The sequence below is a fragment of the Eupeodes corollae genome, chromosome X, assembly GCF_945859685.1.
Source record: "Eupeodes corollae chromosome X, idEupCoro1.1, whole genome shotgun sequence".
In the NCBI taxonomy this organism is placed as follows: domain Eukaryota; kingdom Metazoa; phylum Arthropoda; class Insecta; order Diptera; family Syrphidae; genus Eupeodes; species Eupeodes corollae.
In genome coordinates, this window is record NC_079150.1 from 4554393 (window position 1) to 4574035 (window position 19643).

Genomic DNA, 19643 nt, shown 5'->3' on the forward strand with positions numbered 1-19643 from the left:
ATCTTGCCTTTTAAACATTGATATTTAAAAAAAAAACCTGTTGTTTATTGCTACAAACATACTTAAGTGGCTTTTAAAAGTTCCTTTTTTACTTTCCGTACAAGTATCTAAATAAGATAGTGCTAAGAAATATTATTCATTTAATTGTTAATGATGATTGTTTATTTTGCGTAAGACGAAGAAAGCTGAACTAAACATATTGAAGACTGCTAAAGACTCGAGTGGCTGACCTATAGAGTTTTGTTGGTATTTTCTAAACACGTAGTTTGGTATGAGTATCAAATCTTTGGAAAGTTCCTAGAATTTTTAAACTTATTTTAGATTAGTTAAAAATAAGGAATACAAGTTTTGCTACTTTAAAGATTTTTAAATCGTTTACACTCCAATATTTTTAAGATCCCTTTACCTTTATAAATTAAAATACATATTTTGTAGTTTCTGAAATATGTCCAATGTATATTATTACTATTTCTTAAATTGTACGAATTTTATTCACTTCTTGTTATAAGTCTCCTTTGTAATTAATTAGACATCAAGTTAATTTTTACTTTAAAAGTTAAAAAGTATTGTAAAATTAGAAAAATATTCTAATAATTAGTTCAGTTTAACTTATTTTTTGTTCATTTGATCTAAAACTTAAAAAACTGAATTTTGAGAATAATTCTAACTTAAATAAAGTTACGTGCCGGCTCCATGACTCATTTCATAGTATTCAACAATTAGGAACTTCATTGGTCTTAAACATTTTTCCGTTGCAGAACTCTGTATTCCTTTCAAAATATTCGCAGAAGCTACTTTGACGTAAGAACTGTGATTTGAAAATTTTCTTCGGCAATTTTTGTAGAGAGTGTGGTAACTTTTGCGCCAATTGCGTTTTTTTTAGAGGGTCTCAGGAACAAGGATTATATTTTTATGAGAGTAGGCCTATCTGTTTCTGAACAAATTTATTCATCGTTCAACATTTTCAATTCACCTCCTGAACTGTATTTGTACATATCGTTACAATATTCAAGTTTAAAAACGACAATAGAAAAAAAAGCAGACCGCTGATATAATTTTCAAAATGAAATACAACTGTCATTTTCATTAATTCACTCAATCAAATTGAAGTTTTTTGTGAAAATTGTGGGTTATGAAATTTAAAATAAAACATTTAATGTAATCAGATAGGTTTTGGTGCGATTCATGCGTTTAAAAGTTAAGGTTGGGTAGATGCGATGGATCAGTAGATCCGTAAAAGTGTTGGGACTTGCGTCAGTTATTTTATTTGTTTGCCAAAACTTTTCGATTAACTTCACGTAATAGGTCACATTTAGTCAGGGTAGGCACAGAGCCGATTTGGAAAAGATGAGCATAATTTGCAGATTTATCGGCTTATTCATTTCCAAATATCCCGGCATAGGCATATTTAATAAGGTGAACTCTTATTTAGCAGAGCCGATCTGCATGTTCATAATAATGTATGGCTAATATTATGTATTTCCAGATGCTCTAAATTTTAAATACTGTATCTTAAAGTACTGTATCTCAAAATATTGCATTTCATAACACTTCTCAAATTTCTTCATCTAAAAATGCTGTATGATCAAAAGACTGTATCTACAACAACCATTTAAATATTAAAAAGCTTCTTTTAAACATCAATAAAATGCACGAACATGTGAATGTTTTGACAGATTAATTAGTTTGTTGCAATTGTGTATGCAATTGTTGATTATGATAAGAACATTTTATGTAAAATTGTAAAAGAAAATGAGAAAGTCAAAATAATAATAAGATACCATTTATTTTGTTTCTGTTTCTTTGAATTCAAAGACTTCTGAATTATCATAGGTTAATGTTATTGTTGTTGTAGTACCCGTGGCATTATGGTTAGTGCATTGGACTGTCATGCGAGAGGTCTTGGGTTCGATTTAGTCAGGGTAGGCACAGAGTCGATTTGAAAAAGATGAGCAGAATTTGCAGATTTATCGGCTTATTCATTTCCAAATATCCCGGCATAGGCATATTTAATAAGGTGAACTCTTATTTTGCAGAGCCGATCTGCATATTCATAATAATGTATGGCTAATATTCTGTATTTCAAGATACTCTAAATTTTAAATACTCTGTCTTAAAATACTGTATCTCAAAATATTGCATTTCATAACACTTCTCAAATTTCTTCATCTAAAAATGCTGTATGATCAAAAGACTGTATCTACAACAACCATTTAAATATTAAAAAGCTTCTTTTAAACATCAATAAAATGCACGAACATGTGAATGTTTTGACAGATTAATTAGTTTGTTGCAATTGTGTATGCAATTGTTGATTATGATAAGAACATTTTATGTAAAATTGTACAAGAATATGAGAAAGAGAAAATAATAATAAGATACCATTTATTTTGTTTCTGTTTCTTTGAATTCAAAAACTTCTGAATTATCATAGGTTAATGTTATTGTTGTTGTAGTACCCGTGGCATGATGGTTAGTGCGTTGGACTGTCATGCGAGAGGTCTTGGGTTCGATTTTTGCCTGTGTCACCTAAAGTTTTGTTCATGGGTACTGCCTCTTGCGAGGAATTGACAAATTCTCCAAGAGTAATTCTTGTCGTAAAAAGTGCTTTCTCAAATTATTTGTAGCATTTTTAAATACAGAATTTTGAGTAACAGTATGTTGATCATACATTATTTTGAACATACCCCTTATTTTGCATAAAATGACGGTTCTGTTGTTCAGATTCTAGATCGCGCCAGACAATCGGAACATATCACGAAGAAGTTAAGTACTAGCCATTAAAATAACCGTAGCTTCGGACTTGAATAGGCCGAATGTATTGTCAAGAGTTCATATAGACAGAAAGAAGCAACCTTCAAGTCCATGCAGCCTATGCATTATGTCTTAGAAGCGTAATAATTTGATGTTTAAAGATGTGTGGGCCTTTCAAAGTTTTCAATATACTACGGTGGCCATACTGAGTAACATTTTTCGTATCCATAGACTTAGCGAAAGAAAGTATTGTAGAAGGGATACCCTTGTAACATATACATAGATTTTTTGAGAGTTTTTACATCTTAATCAATAACTGATTCCATTCTGAAGGCTAATTTGATGTACAGTTTTGCTTTGGCTTTAAGAAAACGTTCTTCTACTAAGGAAGACCGACCATGTCACAATGTCTATTAAAACATTTGAAAAATTAACCTGATGGTCTGTCAAGTCTGATTAAGCTCTAAATATTTAGTTTATAGAGGTAAAACAATTTGATAATGGGAATATCATTTTGAAATTTTTCGACAAGAATTATTTTATGTAGTTGAAAATCGTAAGCAAAATTATAAATTTATCTTATCTTGTATTTGATTTTAAAAAGGTTATTTGAAGCACATGAAATAAGGAAAATTGGACCATAACTATTATAACTGTTATTTAATCTGTTGGCTTTTTAAAAATAAGTGTTTTTTCAAGTTTCCAGTTATGTGTAGTGTTTTGTTTTTTAAGTTTTATTAGACTGTTTTATAATAACAGGAGGAATATTTTTCAGTGTCGGGTATGCAACCCGGTCTCTACAGGGAGTTTTATATTTGTATTTATTCAAACAACTATCTTATTCTAGTAAATAAATTATTATAAACTCGTTAGAGATGTTTTCGTCATTTAAAAGGTTTGTCCAATATCCGATAAAACAATTGTTTATTTCATAAGCACTTATAGGTGCAATATAGGTACCAGTTTTATTTTTTTAAATCATAATAATCAATTAAGTCTTCTCTCTTTTTGTGTTCAAACGCTTCGATAAGATTATATAATCATTTCAATCGGAGATCATGTATTTAAACCTATAGTATGTGTCTTTTTGGTCTTATTTATATAGGTAAATGTATTTTCAAAAAAGTTATGTTTTGTAACGTTGGTGTACGTTATTAAAAGATATATTTCCCTACAAAAAAAAAAAACTTTGAAAGAATTAGAATATCAACATATCTCAAAATCTGTACACTGCAAAATTTCTTATTCAAAGCTTACACAATCCTTTTTCATATGTTTTTATTTTCATAACTTTTTTATCTATCAAAAAACTGAAAAGCTCTGCTTAATAACTTCAAATTCAAATATCTCAGTTTTCCCATGAACGATTTAAATGTAAATCAACTTTAATTTAATATAAATTAGTAAGAAAACTTCAATTTGAAATCTAGTAATAATGAAAGCCTTCCGAGGTATTCGAAATTTTATTATCATAATCATCTTCTGTCTACAACGTGGCAAATTGTTTTTGGTCAAAAATCGAACATTCGAATTTCCCCAAAACGGAACCGATATATTTTTTTTAAATTTGTCTTTCAATTAAAAAAAAAGTTTTGTATTTCTCAAAAAATAATAAACGGGTCATCATTTTTTATGAAATTGAAATGTAGAACGTTTATCAATAAGCTCTAAATAACTGCATAGTAAAAATATTTTAATTTCTATTTAGAAAATTGCATCCATACAAAATTAATTTAAAAAATCGAATGGCATTATATCTATATATATAAAAATCAATGCCACTTTTCGTTGTAATGTTATAACTCAACAATTTCTTTACCGATTTGGCTGATTTTGTACTTGAATTATTCGTGGAAATCCAGAGAAGGTTTGTACGTAAAGAAAATTTTAAAAAAATCTTTGAAAAGGTGTAAAATCAACATCTTTCCATACTCCAATACACAAACAATTTGTACTAATACTTAAAGAAATCCCGTTTGGTTGATTACTTTGGAAATGTACAACGAAGCTGTAATAATAATTGAAAATATGTGTCTAACGTTTGTAAATAAAGCATTAGCACAGTTGTGTATGACTGCAACCAATCGTGAGATACATGATTTTTTTGATTGTGAATTGTAACGTGAGTATTAGTTCAATTCTAATGATTTACATACGTTTATTTGCACAACCAAATGTAATGATATCTTTCGTTCTATCATTGATTTTAGCGACTATTCGATCGAAATAGAAAATTGTATTGGCACTTGCATCTTCGGGAATTGCTGCTACACTATTAGAAGGTGGTCGGACCGCACACTCTGCTTTAAAATTGCCATTGAATGAACGGGTGATTGAAACTCTAACTTGCAATATTTCGAGAAATTCTGCTATGTCAAAAGTTCTGCAATTAACGTCAATTATTTTATGGGGTGAGTGCACAACGGCGAATAAAAAATTAGTAGAAGCATTTAATCGAACAATGCAAGACTTACGCGGTAATCAACAGCTGTTTTGATGGTGCTCTGATATTGCTGTCAGGGGACTTTCGTCAAACATTGACTATCATTCCTCGATCAACTCCTGCTGATGAAATAAATGCCTGTTTGAAGTCATCAGTTCTTTGGAGCCATGTACGAAAATTGACATTGAACATTAATATGCGTATTCTCCTACATAATGATGCAACTGCCCATGAGTTATCAAAACAATTGTTAGAAATTGGTGATGGAAAAATATCAATCGACAGTACCAACGGATTGATCACTTTACCGAAAATTTTTTGTACAATTGCACAATCTATAGATGAGTTGATTGAATGTGTTTTTCTGAATATTCTTCAGAATTAGAGAAATCATGATTGGTTGAGAGAATGCACCATTTAAGCGCCGAAAAACATTCATATCAATGCCATTAATTTTTAAATTCAAGTGAAACAGCCAAGTGTAGTCACGACCTATAAATCAATTTACAATGTTATAAATCAAGATGAGGCAATGAATTATCCAATTGAATTTTTAAATTCGTTTCAACCGGCTGGTATCACCGCATTGCTTGAATCTGGAAATTGGTTCTTTGATTATATTATTGCGAAACACTAATCCACCAAAACTGTGTAATGACACCAGATTGGCAGTGAAAAAGTTATTGCCAAATTTGATTGAAGCTACAATCTTAACTGGTAGATCAAAAGGAGAAGTGTGTTTTATACCGCGTATCCTTATAATTCTATCTGATATGCCATTTGAATTCAAAAGATTGCAATATCCTGTGCGTTTATCATTTGCGGTGTTCATAAATAAGGCCCAAGGGCAAACACTTTACGTTTGTGGTGTCAATTTGGAGGAATCATGTTTTTCACATGGCCAACTTTATGTTGCCTGTTCCAGAGTCGGTACACCCTACTGTTTATTTATTCATGCTCAAAATGTAAAAACTAAAAATATTGTTTATCCAACTGTTTTAGACTAGAGTACGCAATTCTTTATTTTTTTAGTTTTTACTCTTTGCTGATAAATATAATATATATATTATAAAAATCATTTGGGTTTTTTGGAATTTTAAATAGCTAGCAATTTAAAATATTTTTTGTTCGAATAAATGAACTCAATAATCATTTTTTATATTACTATTCCTTATACGTAGCGAAGCACGTACCGAGCCGCTAGTATTTATATATAAACAATATTTTCTTTTTTTTAAAGTATAGTACTAACTACTACTAACAGAGACGTAAGTTAGTGGGGGGATGCTGTCCTCCTGCAACCCTCCTGTTTGACACATTATAGTATTTAAGGTATAAAAAGCTTCTTTTACATTTGGAAATAAACTCTGAAAATATTCAATGAAATCCCAAAAAAAATAAGTATGGCAACACTCAAACACATAAAGGCAGTGCTTTATGTGAAGAAGTGATCTTTGAAAATTAATTTAAGATAGAAATATATAACGATCATTATTATTTATTTGCACATATCTATGTATCAAATAAACAAAATGCCTGTGAAAGGCTTCATTGTTTGTTATGAGTAAAAGTACTTCTGGATTAAGCTAAATATTTATGACTCTTGAATTTGAAACCAAGATTATTATAAAGGAAGTCTATTAAATATTTGTATTTCCCATAAAATACAATCAGTACAATTTTTTGTTTCATTGAAAACCAATTTAAAAAAAGTTTATATATTTCTAACAGACAGAAATGGATAATGAAGATAATATTCATACTCATACTCATTATCAAAACGTCGTTTCGAAAACATTTTAAAAATGTTCTCAATCCAAAAAATCAGACTTTACAAAATTATTATTTATTGGATAATATATGTTTGGCTGAAACATATTTTAATTTTATCAGCTTAGCTAGTGTAGAAAACTCGCAATATTTTGAACTGCTTTATTAATGTCCTTCTTGTGATTCTATTTTTTTTAACCTCTCGCATTGTTTGGCCATGTCATTATGAGTTATTTCATGTTCCATGTTGTCATTTTTTATCTTACCATGAATGATGCCGTTAGTTCCAAGTCAAATAATTCTGATACATACTTTTCACGGTACTTACTGGTTACCTATTAGCTTACCATCAATTGGTCCAGAGCATCCATGATAGTATATGATTGTGGAAATAAAATGATTCCAGTTCACTAAATTCCACTAATGACGTAAAGCATAAGTTATTTAAATAAACCTTAACGGAGAGTCACAGATTTTAAAAATAGCAAAATATCACTGGAACAAAAGGTGAAATGAGCCTAGCGTTCGTACATAAAGGTAAAACAATTTGTAATAAAAGTGAAACTCGAAAAGCCACACAAATTATTTTCTATTAACACTTGTTGTAGGGGGTGCATCAACTTATCTAAAAAGCCACAAAGCTCTCGAACATTATGTTAAAAACAAAAGATCAAGGTTTGTAGAAATATCACCTTTAAACTATTTAATAGTATTTCAATAATTTAAACATTCAATCTATATAGTGTAAGTCAGTTTATTGGGTTTGTGCAAAGGACATGCATAAGGCCTCAGTAAGAATGGACAAATTATCTACATTCCACAGATTTTACTTGTAAGTTGATATTATCCCAAAATATTCTAAGATGTTCTCACAATAATCTGTAGTTATTTTAAGAACTATTTCTACTCACACAAAAATGATGGAATATGTCAGCCAGATTATTAATTTGTATTTCCTTATTTCAAGTTTTCTATGTCCTGACATTCCTTATTTACGGAATGCCGTTTTGTGAAGAGTTTCAAATTCGTCTTACTGCTTGTGCAGAATTTGATTTACTTCTTATATTTTCACTACATCTTCGAACTGTCTGACTGGAAAGCTAAATAAAAAAAATGGAATACCAGGTACACTATCTTTCAGTTCAAGCAATTTAATTTTTCATAGATATTAGTTAAATAAAACCCTGTAGCTATTTAGTTCTTATAATTAACTTTCTTCCCTCCGAATATGCTATCCATTAATTCAAGTTTAAATGGCAACACTAACCTACAGGATAACCTGCAAAAATATAAATGTACCTATAACTTAATGAATGGATGCAGGCAGAGTGAACCTCTGTCACTGATGATTCGATGTGCGACAAACTAAAATACAACATCCATGTTGGGATGAAATTCTTCTTTAGATGTTTGGGAGACAAATATTATGATTGAAGCGTGCCTTAGTGGTTGTAACAGCAGCGCAGCATTAGTAGTAGCACCATCTGCATCACTTGCACCAGCAGTCTTCTTATACCCATTAACAACCAGCAACGGTTGCAGCCAGCACAAAGATGCTTTGCAAAAATGCTATCGCAAGTTATTTGTCTTTTCGTTTTATCGCGTGCAATGAGAGGTATTCGCTGGTTTCAAATAAAAATGGTGTTGTTATTGAATTAAATCTAATATTATTTTTAAATATAAACGAAAATGCTGATTTTTCTACACAGAAAGGTGCAATATCGAAGAAGTTGAAATAAGTGAAAACAATGCAAGAAAAAACAAAACAAACACAAATAATATCAACAAAAAATATAATAAAATGCAAACATTTATGTAGTGTATCTTATGTATGTGCACGACGATGATGTGCCTACCTGATGATAAAGTTGAGTGCCCGATTTTAACTTTAAGCTTGTATTTAAAAGATATTATGACATTTTTAGCCTGCTGTCAAAAAAGGTATAGTAATGCAATTAGTTATTACTGTTGCATCTTTTAATTGTTTGATCAACAATAAATTCTTTTGATTTTTTTGGTTTTTGTGAACTACAACGGAATTCGACCATTATCTTTCTACAAGTCCTCATGCCTTGCCAGCTACACATTGGGCTATCTTCATTTGGAGTTATAAAATTAATAATACAAAGTTTAAAAGTGTGGCAATTTAAATGCATTAAGTTTGGTTTAGTGAGATAACCAATTGAATTCTAACATTTTCTATGTATATGTTTTGTTTATTTTTTTTTATTAGATGTCCTTGACGATTAACTGTGTATTAAATACAGCTTGTACTTTTGCTCATAAGAAGATGCTGCACCGGCAGAAAATAAAAGTTGTTTCCTTTCTAGAAAGTCTTATCAAATGAAAGATATGTTTGTGTCTTTCGAAAAATTTCAATATTACTTTCATTAGAACAGCATAATTAAATATTTAGTATTGATTTATTAGAACTTTCACTTTGCTATACGAAATGGTGAAAAATACTTATTTCTTGACAAACTTAATCTGAAAAGTTCCCTTTACATGCTATCGTTTTTTAAAATATTTTTTAAACAAATATTTTACAAAATGAATGTATTCATAATACGAATAAAGTCTACCCAAAACACATGAAATAATCATGCACATAATTTTGTAAGAACATTTACTTTAAGATTTGTCCTTTTTATGCAATCTTAGAATACATTTTTAGTTCTAGAAGATCTTATAGGCTTTTCACAGCAACCATAAAACCCGGTTTTCGCGAAATTATCAGTCTTGTCCAAAAACCAACATCGAAAACTCAAGTTTCTCCATACATTATTCGTAAACCAAAAGTTTTCGTAAACAACAAGTTTTATTTAAAACATGTCAAAAACTAGCAATTCAAAGAGAAACTGAACATAAATTTGGAAACATATAGCGCTCACTTAAATATAAGCAAAACAGCTGATGGCTGCTGTCAAAAGAAATATTTTACTTTAACATTTTAAATGTTTGTCCACAACTCCAGAGTTTTGAACGTAGATAAACCTTGATTTTGTTTTGAAGAACATATTTATTTTACATTTTAGAGTTACCAAGTAATACGTTTCTGGGTTCTATTGACCCCAGCAGGTACTCACCATGTGTTGTCTAACCGAAATATTTCTTTATTTATTATTCAATTTGAATTGGTCAGAATAAATAATAATAGAAGGACTAAACTTTTACTTACAGATGTAAATGTTCAGTGTGAACTATTTTCGGGTTTTCGAAAACTTTTTACTGAAACCTCGCTTTTGGTTTCGGTGTGAAAAGGCTATCAGATAAACTCCACAGGACAAATGCGTGTGTGACCATATTCGAGTAATTATTTAGGGTTTTTTGTTGAATTGGTTCTTTCCAGAATCCGAAGGCAACCACAAGAATTCAAGTCAGATATCTTAAATTATATGAAGCTGAAGATCGCTGCATTTTTGTTTTTTTTTTCTTTCTTTGTTTATAATTGCAAACCTCGAAAACCATCAAGATACTTGAAAATATGAATCACCAAAATGTTGGGCACAATGTTTTCTGGTCGTTTTGAAATTAAATCCCGTTATATTTTTTTGAATTCGTTTTTAAACTTTGAAAAATTACTTATTTTTAGGAATGTAGACCAAACTATAGGTCCTTAAAAAAAGGAAAATTGTGTTGTGCTGAGCAAACCTTCCTCTGGTGCCTATGTTTCTAGGTTTTTGAAACCTTAAAAACCAACAACAAATTTAGACCGACCAGTGATAACAGCACTCGTACACTTGATACTTTTTTTTTTTGTATTAGGCTGACAGCTAAATTTTTACTTTGGGATTCAGATCATTATTTTCAGACATTGAAAAAAGTCATCATTAATGATTGATAGCTTTTGTGTTTCTGTTAAAGTATTGATAGCAAATTTATAACAGTAATTATAATAAACTTAACAAATATTTTAAAATAAAAAATTTCTGCAACTTCATTAATTCTCTAAAAAGTAATTATACGAACATTATTTTAATACGGACTAAGGTTATAGGTATATTTGGCGTAAATATTTTAAAAGCGAATTTTTGTTTTGTAAAGGTTGTGCTGATGATGATGATGGAATATCGTGATTCTTAAAGAACTCTTGGAGCTATACTTTAATTGCAATACTTTGTGGTCTCACGATTTTTTTATTTTTACTGTTGGCAATCAAAATAGGTTCAAAATTTTTCATGCGAACATCTCTCCAATGTACTAACCCGTATTAAAGCATATGCTGAGTCTGCAATTTCGTAATAAATAATAGTTTTTAGGAGTAAAATGGTTCAATGATTACTTCATTGGAGTAATAAGATTTATATACATTTTAAATACTGAAGAAATATTTAATTAAAGTAGATTTAGCAACATTTTTTACCAAGCACAGAACCTTTCAGAGGATCGTTTTTCAAAATCAGAATATAATTTGATATACCATTTGCTTTAAAATCTAAATGAGATCATAATCTCAAGTCAATCAGATATTATTTCCATGAAACCTATTTTGAGTAGCTTATATAAAAGTACACCGTGGTCAACCATTTCAAAGAATAATATCATTGTTGCTGTTATTAATTGCCTTATAAAGATCACAGCATACATCCGCTAAATTGCGCACATATTTGTTGATATGGTTTTGGGAAAAAATTGGATCCATCACCATGAATGCCTTTCCGTTTTGGATTTTGATGAATTTAAAAAAATCCTAAGACTTTCAAATAAAAAAGCTTTCTTTTTTTCGATTGGATTAAAATGTCAGAGAGGAAAACATACATCACAGCAATATTTTTGAATTTGATAAATCCATTCTATTAACTTTAATTTGTTTCATATTAAAAATCTACCAAACACGAAAGTAACAAACTTTTCATTTCTGACATATAGGAACTTAAATGCAGAGTATCCAACAAAAATATTATGGTGAATCAATTGATAATGCCCGCCTCCGCAAACTACAAGGGACTCCATGATAACCGAAACCTGCCTGCATTTAAAAACCTATAAACTCATGAAAATACTTAAGGTTTAAACAGGAAACATTGAGTCTTAGTAGTTCGTGTTATAGAGTTTGATTTTTTAAAAGCTATAGGAAAGTTTTTCTAAAAAAAAACATACAATTCAGAAAAATCCATGAAATCTTTATTTGAATCGATAGTACGGTTCACATTATTTAATATGTGAAGATTTTTTCATCAAATGTTGACCTTGACTGCGCGTCAAAAAGTTCATTCGCTTAGTCCAATTTCGGCATATTTTTCCAACATTTCGGCCGGTATCTCACGAATAAATGCTTCAATGTTGTCTTCCATTGCGTCAATTGAAGCGGGTTTTTCTGTATAGACATGAGCTTTAACAAAGCCCCACAAAAAATTGTCTAAAGGCATGATCTAGACAGCCAATTGACCGGTCCTGAACGTGAAATGAAATGTTTACCGAACTCGCCTCTCAATAAGTCCATTGTTGCGCGTGCTGTGTGGCATGTGGCACCGTCTTGTTGAAACCACATGTCATGCAAGTCAACGAACGAGATTAGAGTCATCATTAACACTGGCCGATGCAACTGCTATATTTTCTTCAGATCGAGCTCTACTTAAGCGTGTTTGTGGTTAAATGTCCAAAAATGTAAATTTGGTTTGACATTTAGCCCGAATAGCCCGAATAGCCGCTTCAGTGGGTCGATTTAGACAATAAAATGGAAGAAGATTCAATAATTTTCAAGCGGTGTTCGTTTGTAAGACAATTCGTGGTTAAATTACAGACCAAACTGAAGATGTTTGACAGTGAAACAAACACGAAACGTGCGTCAGCTGTTTAAACCAGTCAGGGTTGCCAAAAAGATAATAGTTAAAAAATCACTCTTTAGGATACAAAAAAAGGATCCAGTGATTGTATTCAATGATTTTTTTTTTAATGTGGTAATTTTTTTCGGAATTATCGGGAATTTCAGAGTAATATTCGTAAGCTAAAATCGAATTTTCTGACAGCGTGAATTCATACTGTTTCAAACAGTCTGTCTTCATACTATAGGATACCCCTTTAGCCGAGGACTACGATCCTGATTGATTTAATATTTATGTATACAATTTATATTTGACCCTGATAAGTACACTGAGTATCCTATCTCCTCTAGGCAAATGAGACCATTGCATTGTATCTGGTCTCTTCAGTTAATGAAATACCAACTAATAGAATCGTTTGGCAATACGAGAAATAATTCGAATTTTCACCCCAACAGGCTTAAAATCATTAAAGCCAAAGAAAACACATGACTTGAAACCCAACTCAATAAAACCGTAAAAGTAAAAAAAAAACACAAAGGATTTAAACGCTGCCAACGAATGTTATACCTGCGCCTTTACTTAATAAATAAAATGATTTTATACTTTCTATATTTTTATTTTTTACTATTCTATACTTGCTCATATTGTGGGAGTTATAAACGACCTCAAAATATACCCGTTATTGTTGCGTAAGCGTTCTTAACTATCGCAATCTTATAATCTCGTTCCTAGTTCGAGTCAGTCACGTCCCTGCTTTAAAAGTTCATGAAAACGATGTTTTATTATCAGCTTAGGACCTCAGAGACAGAAAGTTTCTTAATAACCAGCAGTACAGCTTTCAAAGCAATAGGTCTTCCACTGATCTCATGGCTTAAAGTATCGAACAGTGAAACAAATGTATTTAGGTTTTAGTGTTTCAGAAGAATTTAATCAGATTTGTATTCTTCTTGTTATGTTACATTTTACAGTATACATCGCTTAAGATTAAGGACACTATAATTGTACTGTATGCCTGAAAGATCATTGAAAGAACATGCAAACAAATGCATAGGATTATAATTTAGAAAAGTACATAATGTATTTATAATTTACTAAACTTATAACAAGTTTGGAGAACAAAATTAATAATTTTAACAATTTAAAATTTTTGAAAACACAAACTTTTTAATTTTTTTGTAGTTAAACATTTATATCGAAACAAATATTAAAATTCTTAGGTCATTTTATAAAGCAACATATTTTAATTTAAAACTCAAAAATCAATAAAAAGAATTAAACTTTAATAAATGCCATATAATATAAGATTTTAATAATAAATAATTAAAAAAAGTTTAATGAGAACTATACTCAAGAATTATAAGAAAATGTTTCAATAAGTAAAAGGTTATAAACAAGTACAGTAAAGATTTCTCCGCTTTAAAATTTAAAACATCAGAAATACTAAATTTTCTCAAGCAATCAGTCATTAGTAGTACCCGTGGCATGATGGTTAGTGCGATGGAGAGGTCTTGGGTTCGATCCCTGCCTATGCCACCTAAAGTTTTTTTCACGGGAACTGCCTCTTGCGAGGAATTGACAAATTCTCCAAGAGGAATTCTTGTCATGAAAAGTGCTTTCTGAAATTTGCCGTTCGGATTCGGCTTAAAACTGTAGGTCCCTTCCATCCCTGACAACAGTACTCGCACACAGGAATGGTTGAGAGTTGTCAGTCACTAGGCCTTAGTTCTCAAAAGGACTGTTGCGCCACCCAATTTATTATTTATAATCAGTCACTAAAAGTCTTCAATAAATATGTAGCACAGAATATAGCACTCTGGGTACCTCCTTTTACCAAACACACCCGCAGGAGTTTTAAACAAATTCGAAAAAGTTCAATTAATTAGAGTGATCTAAAAAGAAGCCTCTGATATTTTAAAAACTTCGATAATTGTCTATCTATATAACAACGAAGTCCTAAAAATCACACACATTCTTTTAAAATGCCATGCTACAAATTAATCAATGACCAATAGTCAAAAAACATCAAACTAGCTTTTTTGAAAGAATAAAATATTTATAAGGGAGAAAAATTGCCATTCCTAAAAAATTACATTACATTACATACTACTCAGCACATAAGTGTAGAGTAGAGACACAGCACCTTGCATCTTGAGCGGCTAAGACTACATAAGGTGATAACAACACAAGACAGAAGACAACAGCACGCGGTAGATTTCGAAACGGTTCTCCATGTGTCTACTAACCGCGCTCACTGATTCCTCGGTGATCGATGGAAACCGATGCTTCATCAGTGACTAGGTCGTTGCCTCATTTCTAAAAAACAAAAAAAAGTTACCATCATCTCCAAAGAGAAAATGTACACAAAATAAATTTCGAAATTCCTATTTCCAGGTTCGTCTAATTTCTTGGGAATATGATAACGATTACTGGCCATCAAATCATACTTTTCCAAAGGTTTTTTTTTATAAAATTATTTGAAATCCGACTTCAAACTTTGTATCACCTTAGTTTTTTTAGATGTCACCTTATTGGTTTAGAAAAAGAAAAAAAATATAAGCGAATAAGGATTTGACAATATACCCAAGCGGATAACATAGGTCGTCGTTTCAAATGGTTCATCCATTTAATTTTTAAGTAAGCTTAATCTTTTATGGGTGTAAATTTGAAACATATTCTGAATTTCTAATTAGGTTTAGACTTTCTCGTCTTACTATTCTGTGATCAAAATATTTTTTTTGTTGCATTTAAGACGGAAATGTATTGCATGGGTTTTTAAAATTTAATTTTTAGTTATGTTTTTGTCGACATCAAAGTGAACTGAATGTTGTAATTTGTATGTCAATTTCTTGATTTGAAGGATTTAGTGTCTAGCCGTGACAAAAACTTTAAGTTACTAATAAAATTTTAATATCAAGATGCTTTGGGAAAATACCCACAAATTTGGTCTGGGCGATGCCCAATTCTTGAGAAAAGCGTGAAATTAACTGATTTGGATCGTTTGCTACAGACGCCTGACCGTTGTCTCACTGATTCGGCAAAATCATACAACAAATACATATATAAACTCAAGTTTTTGCACTTCAAGAATTGCAACCAAAAATGGGAGTTAATGCTCATAAACTTGCAGTCAGCGACTCCGAATTTCTGTATAATTTTTGTAGACGTTTTAAGAGACAATCCTCAAAATTTTGGAGCCCACAATTGCCTGCGATTTCCTTATTTTCGAAATAACTTAAAGTTTTATATTTTGTTTGGTCTCCAACGCTCTTCCTTATTTTCTAAATGATCTTTTGTCTGAAACTTCTAACCCACTATCGTATGATAAGCTCATTAAATTCTGATCTTGATAGCATTATACATTTGTACAATGGAGAATCAAAAGCCGCGTGGAATTTAATGCTTAGAAAACTCAATGCTATTTAATGTCGCAAAAGCGTAACCCTATCTCAATCCCACTATCCATGAGTGGTTATTGCATCGAGGAGACTGAACGGCTATCATTCCTAAGTATGTGCATTACCAACCACTTGTTGTGGAGTGGTTCATTCACATATTTGACATCGCCAAAAATGCTGCTAAGTGTTTAGGTTTTCTCCGACGATGCAAAAAGTTTTGTAACACGTCTGATCTGGCTATAACTTATAAAGCTTATATTCGTCCAAAACTTGAGTACAATTCCCACTTGAGTCTCTTGGACAGCATTCAAAAGAAAGTTCTAAAAATTATAGGTGACCGTTTTCTAATCAATAGTTTTGCATCCCTCGAGCACCGTCGTAAGGTTTTATGTTTCTCGCTACTTCCAGAAGCAAAGCTCTAATGAAATAGCCAGTTGCATTCCTCCCCTCAAAAAATTCAATCGTAATACTCGTTTTTTTAGGAATGCCCATCAGATTGTCCTTGGGCCCAATTTCGGTCGTACTGTAAAATACAGAGATTCTTTTTTTTTGTCGCACTACAGGCATGTGGAATGCTTTACTAGACTCAATATTATTACAATGTTCAGGCGTTCAAACCCAATGTGCATCGGTATCTCCTTCAAATCATATCCTCCCTTCCTAATTACTCGCGCTGTGTATAATCATTATAAGGGTATTCGTATCCCCTTGAGTGCTCGTGCAATATAAAGAAAAAAAATCGTAAACTGCCTATGAAAGGACCTATTTTAAATCTTTTGAGGTAGACAGTCAACTTAGTCATTTGATTTTAAACACGTATAAGTTTAAAATTCTAGAATTAAAATTATTTTTTTATCAACGTAAAAATATACACCAAAAATACAAACAAAAAATTAAGTAGCTTTAGTTTTGCCAAACACTGTATTTATTTCAGATAAAAAGTAAGAAAGGTTAATAATTCCCATAAATAATTTGTTTTTATTATGATTTAGACATGGTCTGAAAAAAATTCATTCTTTCGAATCTCAGTATTTCTACTACTTTCCTTCATATTGATTAATTAATAATAATTATTACATACATTAACAAAGATAACTAATTTTATATTTATGTTATTGTTTTTTTTTTTCAGAAAGCCGTAAAAAGTAGAAACGACATCAACCATGAAAAAAAATATCTGAAGAAGGCTTAAAAAATGTTGTTTCTTTCAAAAAACCAAAAACGTTCCAACAGCACAATGAAAATAATTTTATCAGCATTTATAAAAATTCTTTAATAATTAAATCAAATTCGTGACTAGTACAATTTTAATAATAAAACAAAACCAAATCAAAGAACAAATTACAAATCAGTAAAATGTTTCTTGAAATAAAATTTGCTGATACATCGGGACGGTGTTTTTTCAAATAAAAATAAAAATGACGTTTGAAAGAAATATAAAAACCAATTGAATTTTGGTGTTAAAATCTAATTAACAAAAAAATAAAAAGAGCATAACAAGTTCTTCTTTAAACTTATACATTTTTTTTAGTTTATGAGTATTTTGTTCATGTTTATGCTTTTTTTTGTAAAATAAAAACATCAAAAGTGTTCAATTAAAAATAATACCATAACTAAAAAACAGAAAATCATACACAAACAATTTGCTGCATAAAAAATAGAAAATGGAAAGCAACGTAAGATTGCGGATACTAGTAACCAGTGTTTGTCTATTGCTAACTATTCATTACTTAAATGCCGATCAGGGTAAGTTATTTAATTGTTTTATATGTTTAGATTGAAGTGGGCGAAAAGGTCCTTTTCTATTCGATACTCAATAATATTAATCACTTAGAGTATTTTTAAATATCAATCACTGCTACTACTACTTTTGGGTGGAGTATGAGCCAATGCTAAGTAATCTAATAAGGAAAACGGCCACCGCGCATCGACATTCCGGGCCAAGGATCAGTTAGTCCTGCACTGATACAGGTTATATGTCTACGGTTGTTGTTGTACATTGCATAAACTTAATATAGCAGAAAATTCAAAATTAATAAGCTAATGTTAATGAATATATATTTTTTCAATGAGGCGATATGCGACAATACCTTGGAAGAAAATAAACCACGCAGATAAAATTGATAATTCATGTTAATACAAAAAAATATTTATCCCTTTTATTAAAAACAAATTTACCTATTGAATACACATCACTACATTATTGGAGAAAATTGCGTTCAAGGAGATAGGCATAAAATTGAAGTCTGACCTATCTTTAAATCTCCCCCTATTTCAAGGTCTTTTATTTTATTTAACAATGTGTAAAACAAGTAGAATTCTTTAAGTATTTAGGATTTTGCATGGCCTGGTAAAATTGCTGTCTTGGATCAAAAGAAAGAAGGATGGCGAAACAATGGATTTAAATTTATATGAAATCAAGATCAATGACTCATTTGTTTAAAAAAATCTTGTTCTAACGGGGGCGGTGGCGCGTAGCCCGCATTAGATTGCAAAGTTATAAGGGTGTGAGTAACACACATAAAACCATACTTCAGGTCAAAACATACACATGAAGTACAAAGCAGGTCTGATACTTATGACGTCGAGAATAAAGGGTGTTATTTAAAGGTCTATAACTTTAAAATTGAATAACACAAAGACACTCCTTTTTTGAGTTAATATGAAATTTTATTTTGAAGATAATTTAAATATGATTTCTGGCATATGACCGCAACGGCTGTCTCGGACGTAGCCTCATCTAGATCCAATCTTCTATGACTTTTTCCATAATATTGAAAATAACGCGTCTAATGTTGTCTTCAAGTGGTCAACCGTTTCGCATATCCCCACAGAAAATAGTCAAGCGGCGTTAAATAGCACGATCCTGGAGGCTAATTCACGGGTTCGTAACTTAAACGGTACCCTCAATAAAGCTGTGTACATGTGGATCCGTCCAACAATTAAAAGTTGTTCTCTTAAATCACTTGAAACTTTTTATTTGTTCATTAAAACATTAATGTTAACAACAGAAATATAAACATTGATAAATAAAATTATAAAGATGGTAACCCTTGGTCAACATTGTGAATTGCTTAAAACTCCATTTTCATAATTAGTATCAAATTCAGATATATCTATGTTTGGTACTATGGTTATTAAAATTGTAACTATTAAAAATCAGTTAGAATCAAGTGCATTGCTTAAAAGTCTTAGAAAACTTGTATTTACAAAATGGTACGGACGTAGGTTGGTACAATTTTGTTCAAATATTTAACTACGTTTCGTTAGTAATCGTATTATATTTAAAAAAAAAACATGAACAAATATGAACACTGGATATAATAACACATGGAAATACTAAAAACTAATAGCTACTCGGGCTTTAAGCTGAAGATTGCAGAAGCATAATGCATCAAATAATCAATCTGCAGTTTTGTAAATATTCGCATACAATATAACCACATTTCGGTTAAAACAATGAAACTTGGAGCAAACATTTGGTTTGGCTCTAAATGTGGAATATCTTTTTCTTTC

General features: G+C 30.8%; 1 protein-coding gene across 7 annotated transcripts in view; it reads left to right on the forward strand.

Annotated features, from left to right (window-relative positions):
* LOC129953255 (ephrin type-B receptor 1-B) overlaps positions 1-19643 on the forward strand; it is a 42525-nt gene that overhangs the window by 2928 nt on the left and 19954 nt on the right. For 6 of the 7 annotated variants that reach the window (XM_056066243.1, XM_056066246.1, XM_056066242.1 and 3 more), the window contains exon 2: positions 17260-17873. In XM_056066243.1, the coding sequence (XP_055922218.1) occupies positions 17792-17873 (82 nt within the window). In that variant the 5' untranslated portion in view covers positions 17260-17791. Of the gene's footprint in view, positions 1-8789; positions 8909-17259; positions 17874-19643 lie in introns of those variants that run through there. The other variant, XM_056066244.1, reaches the window with a different exon arrangement.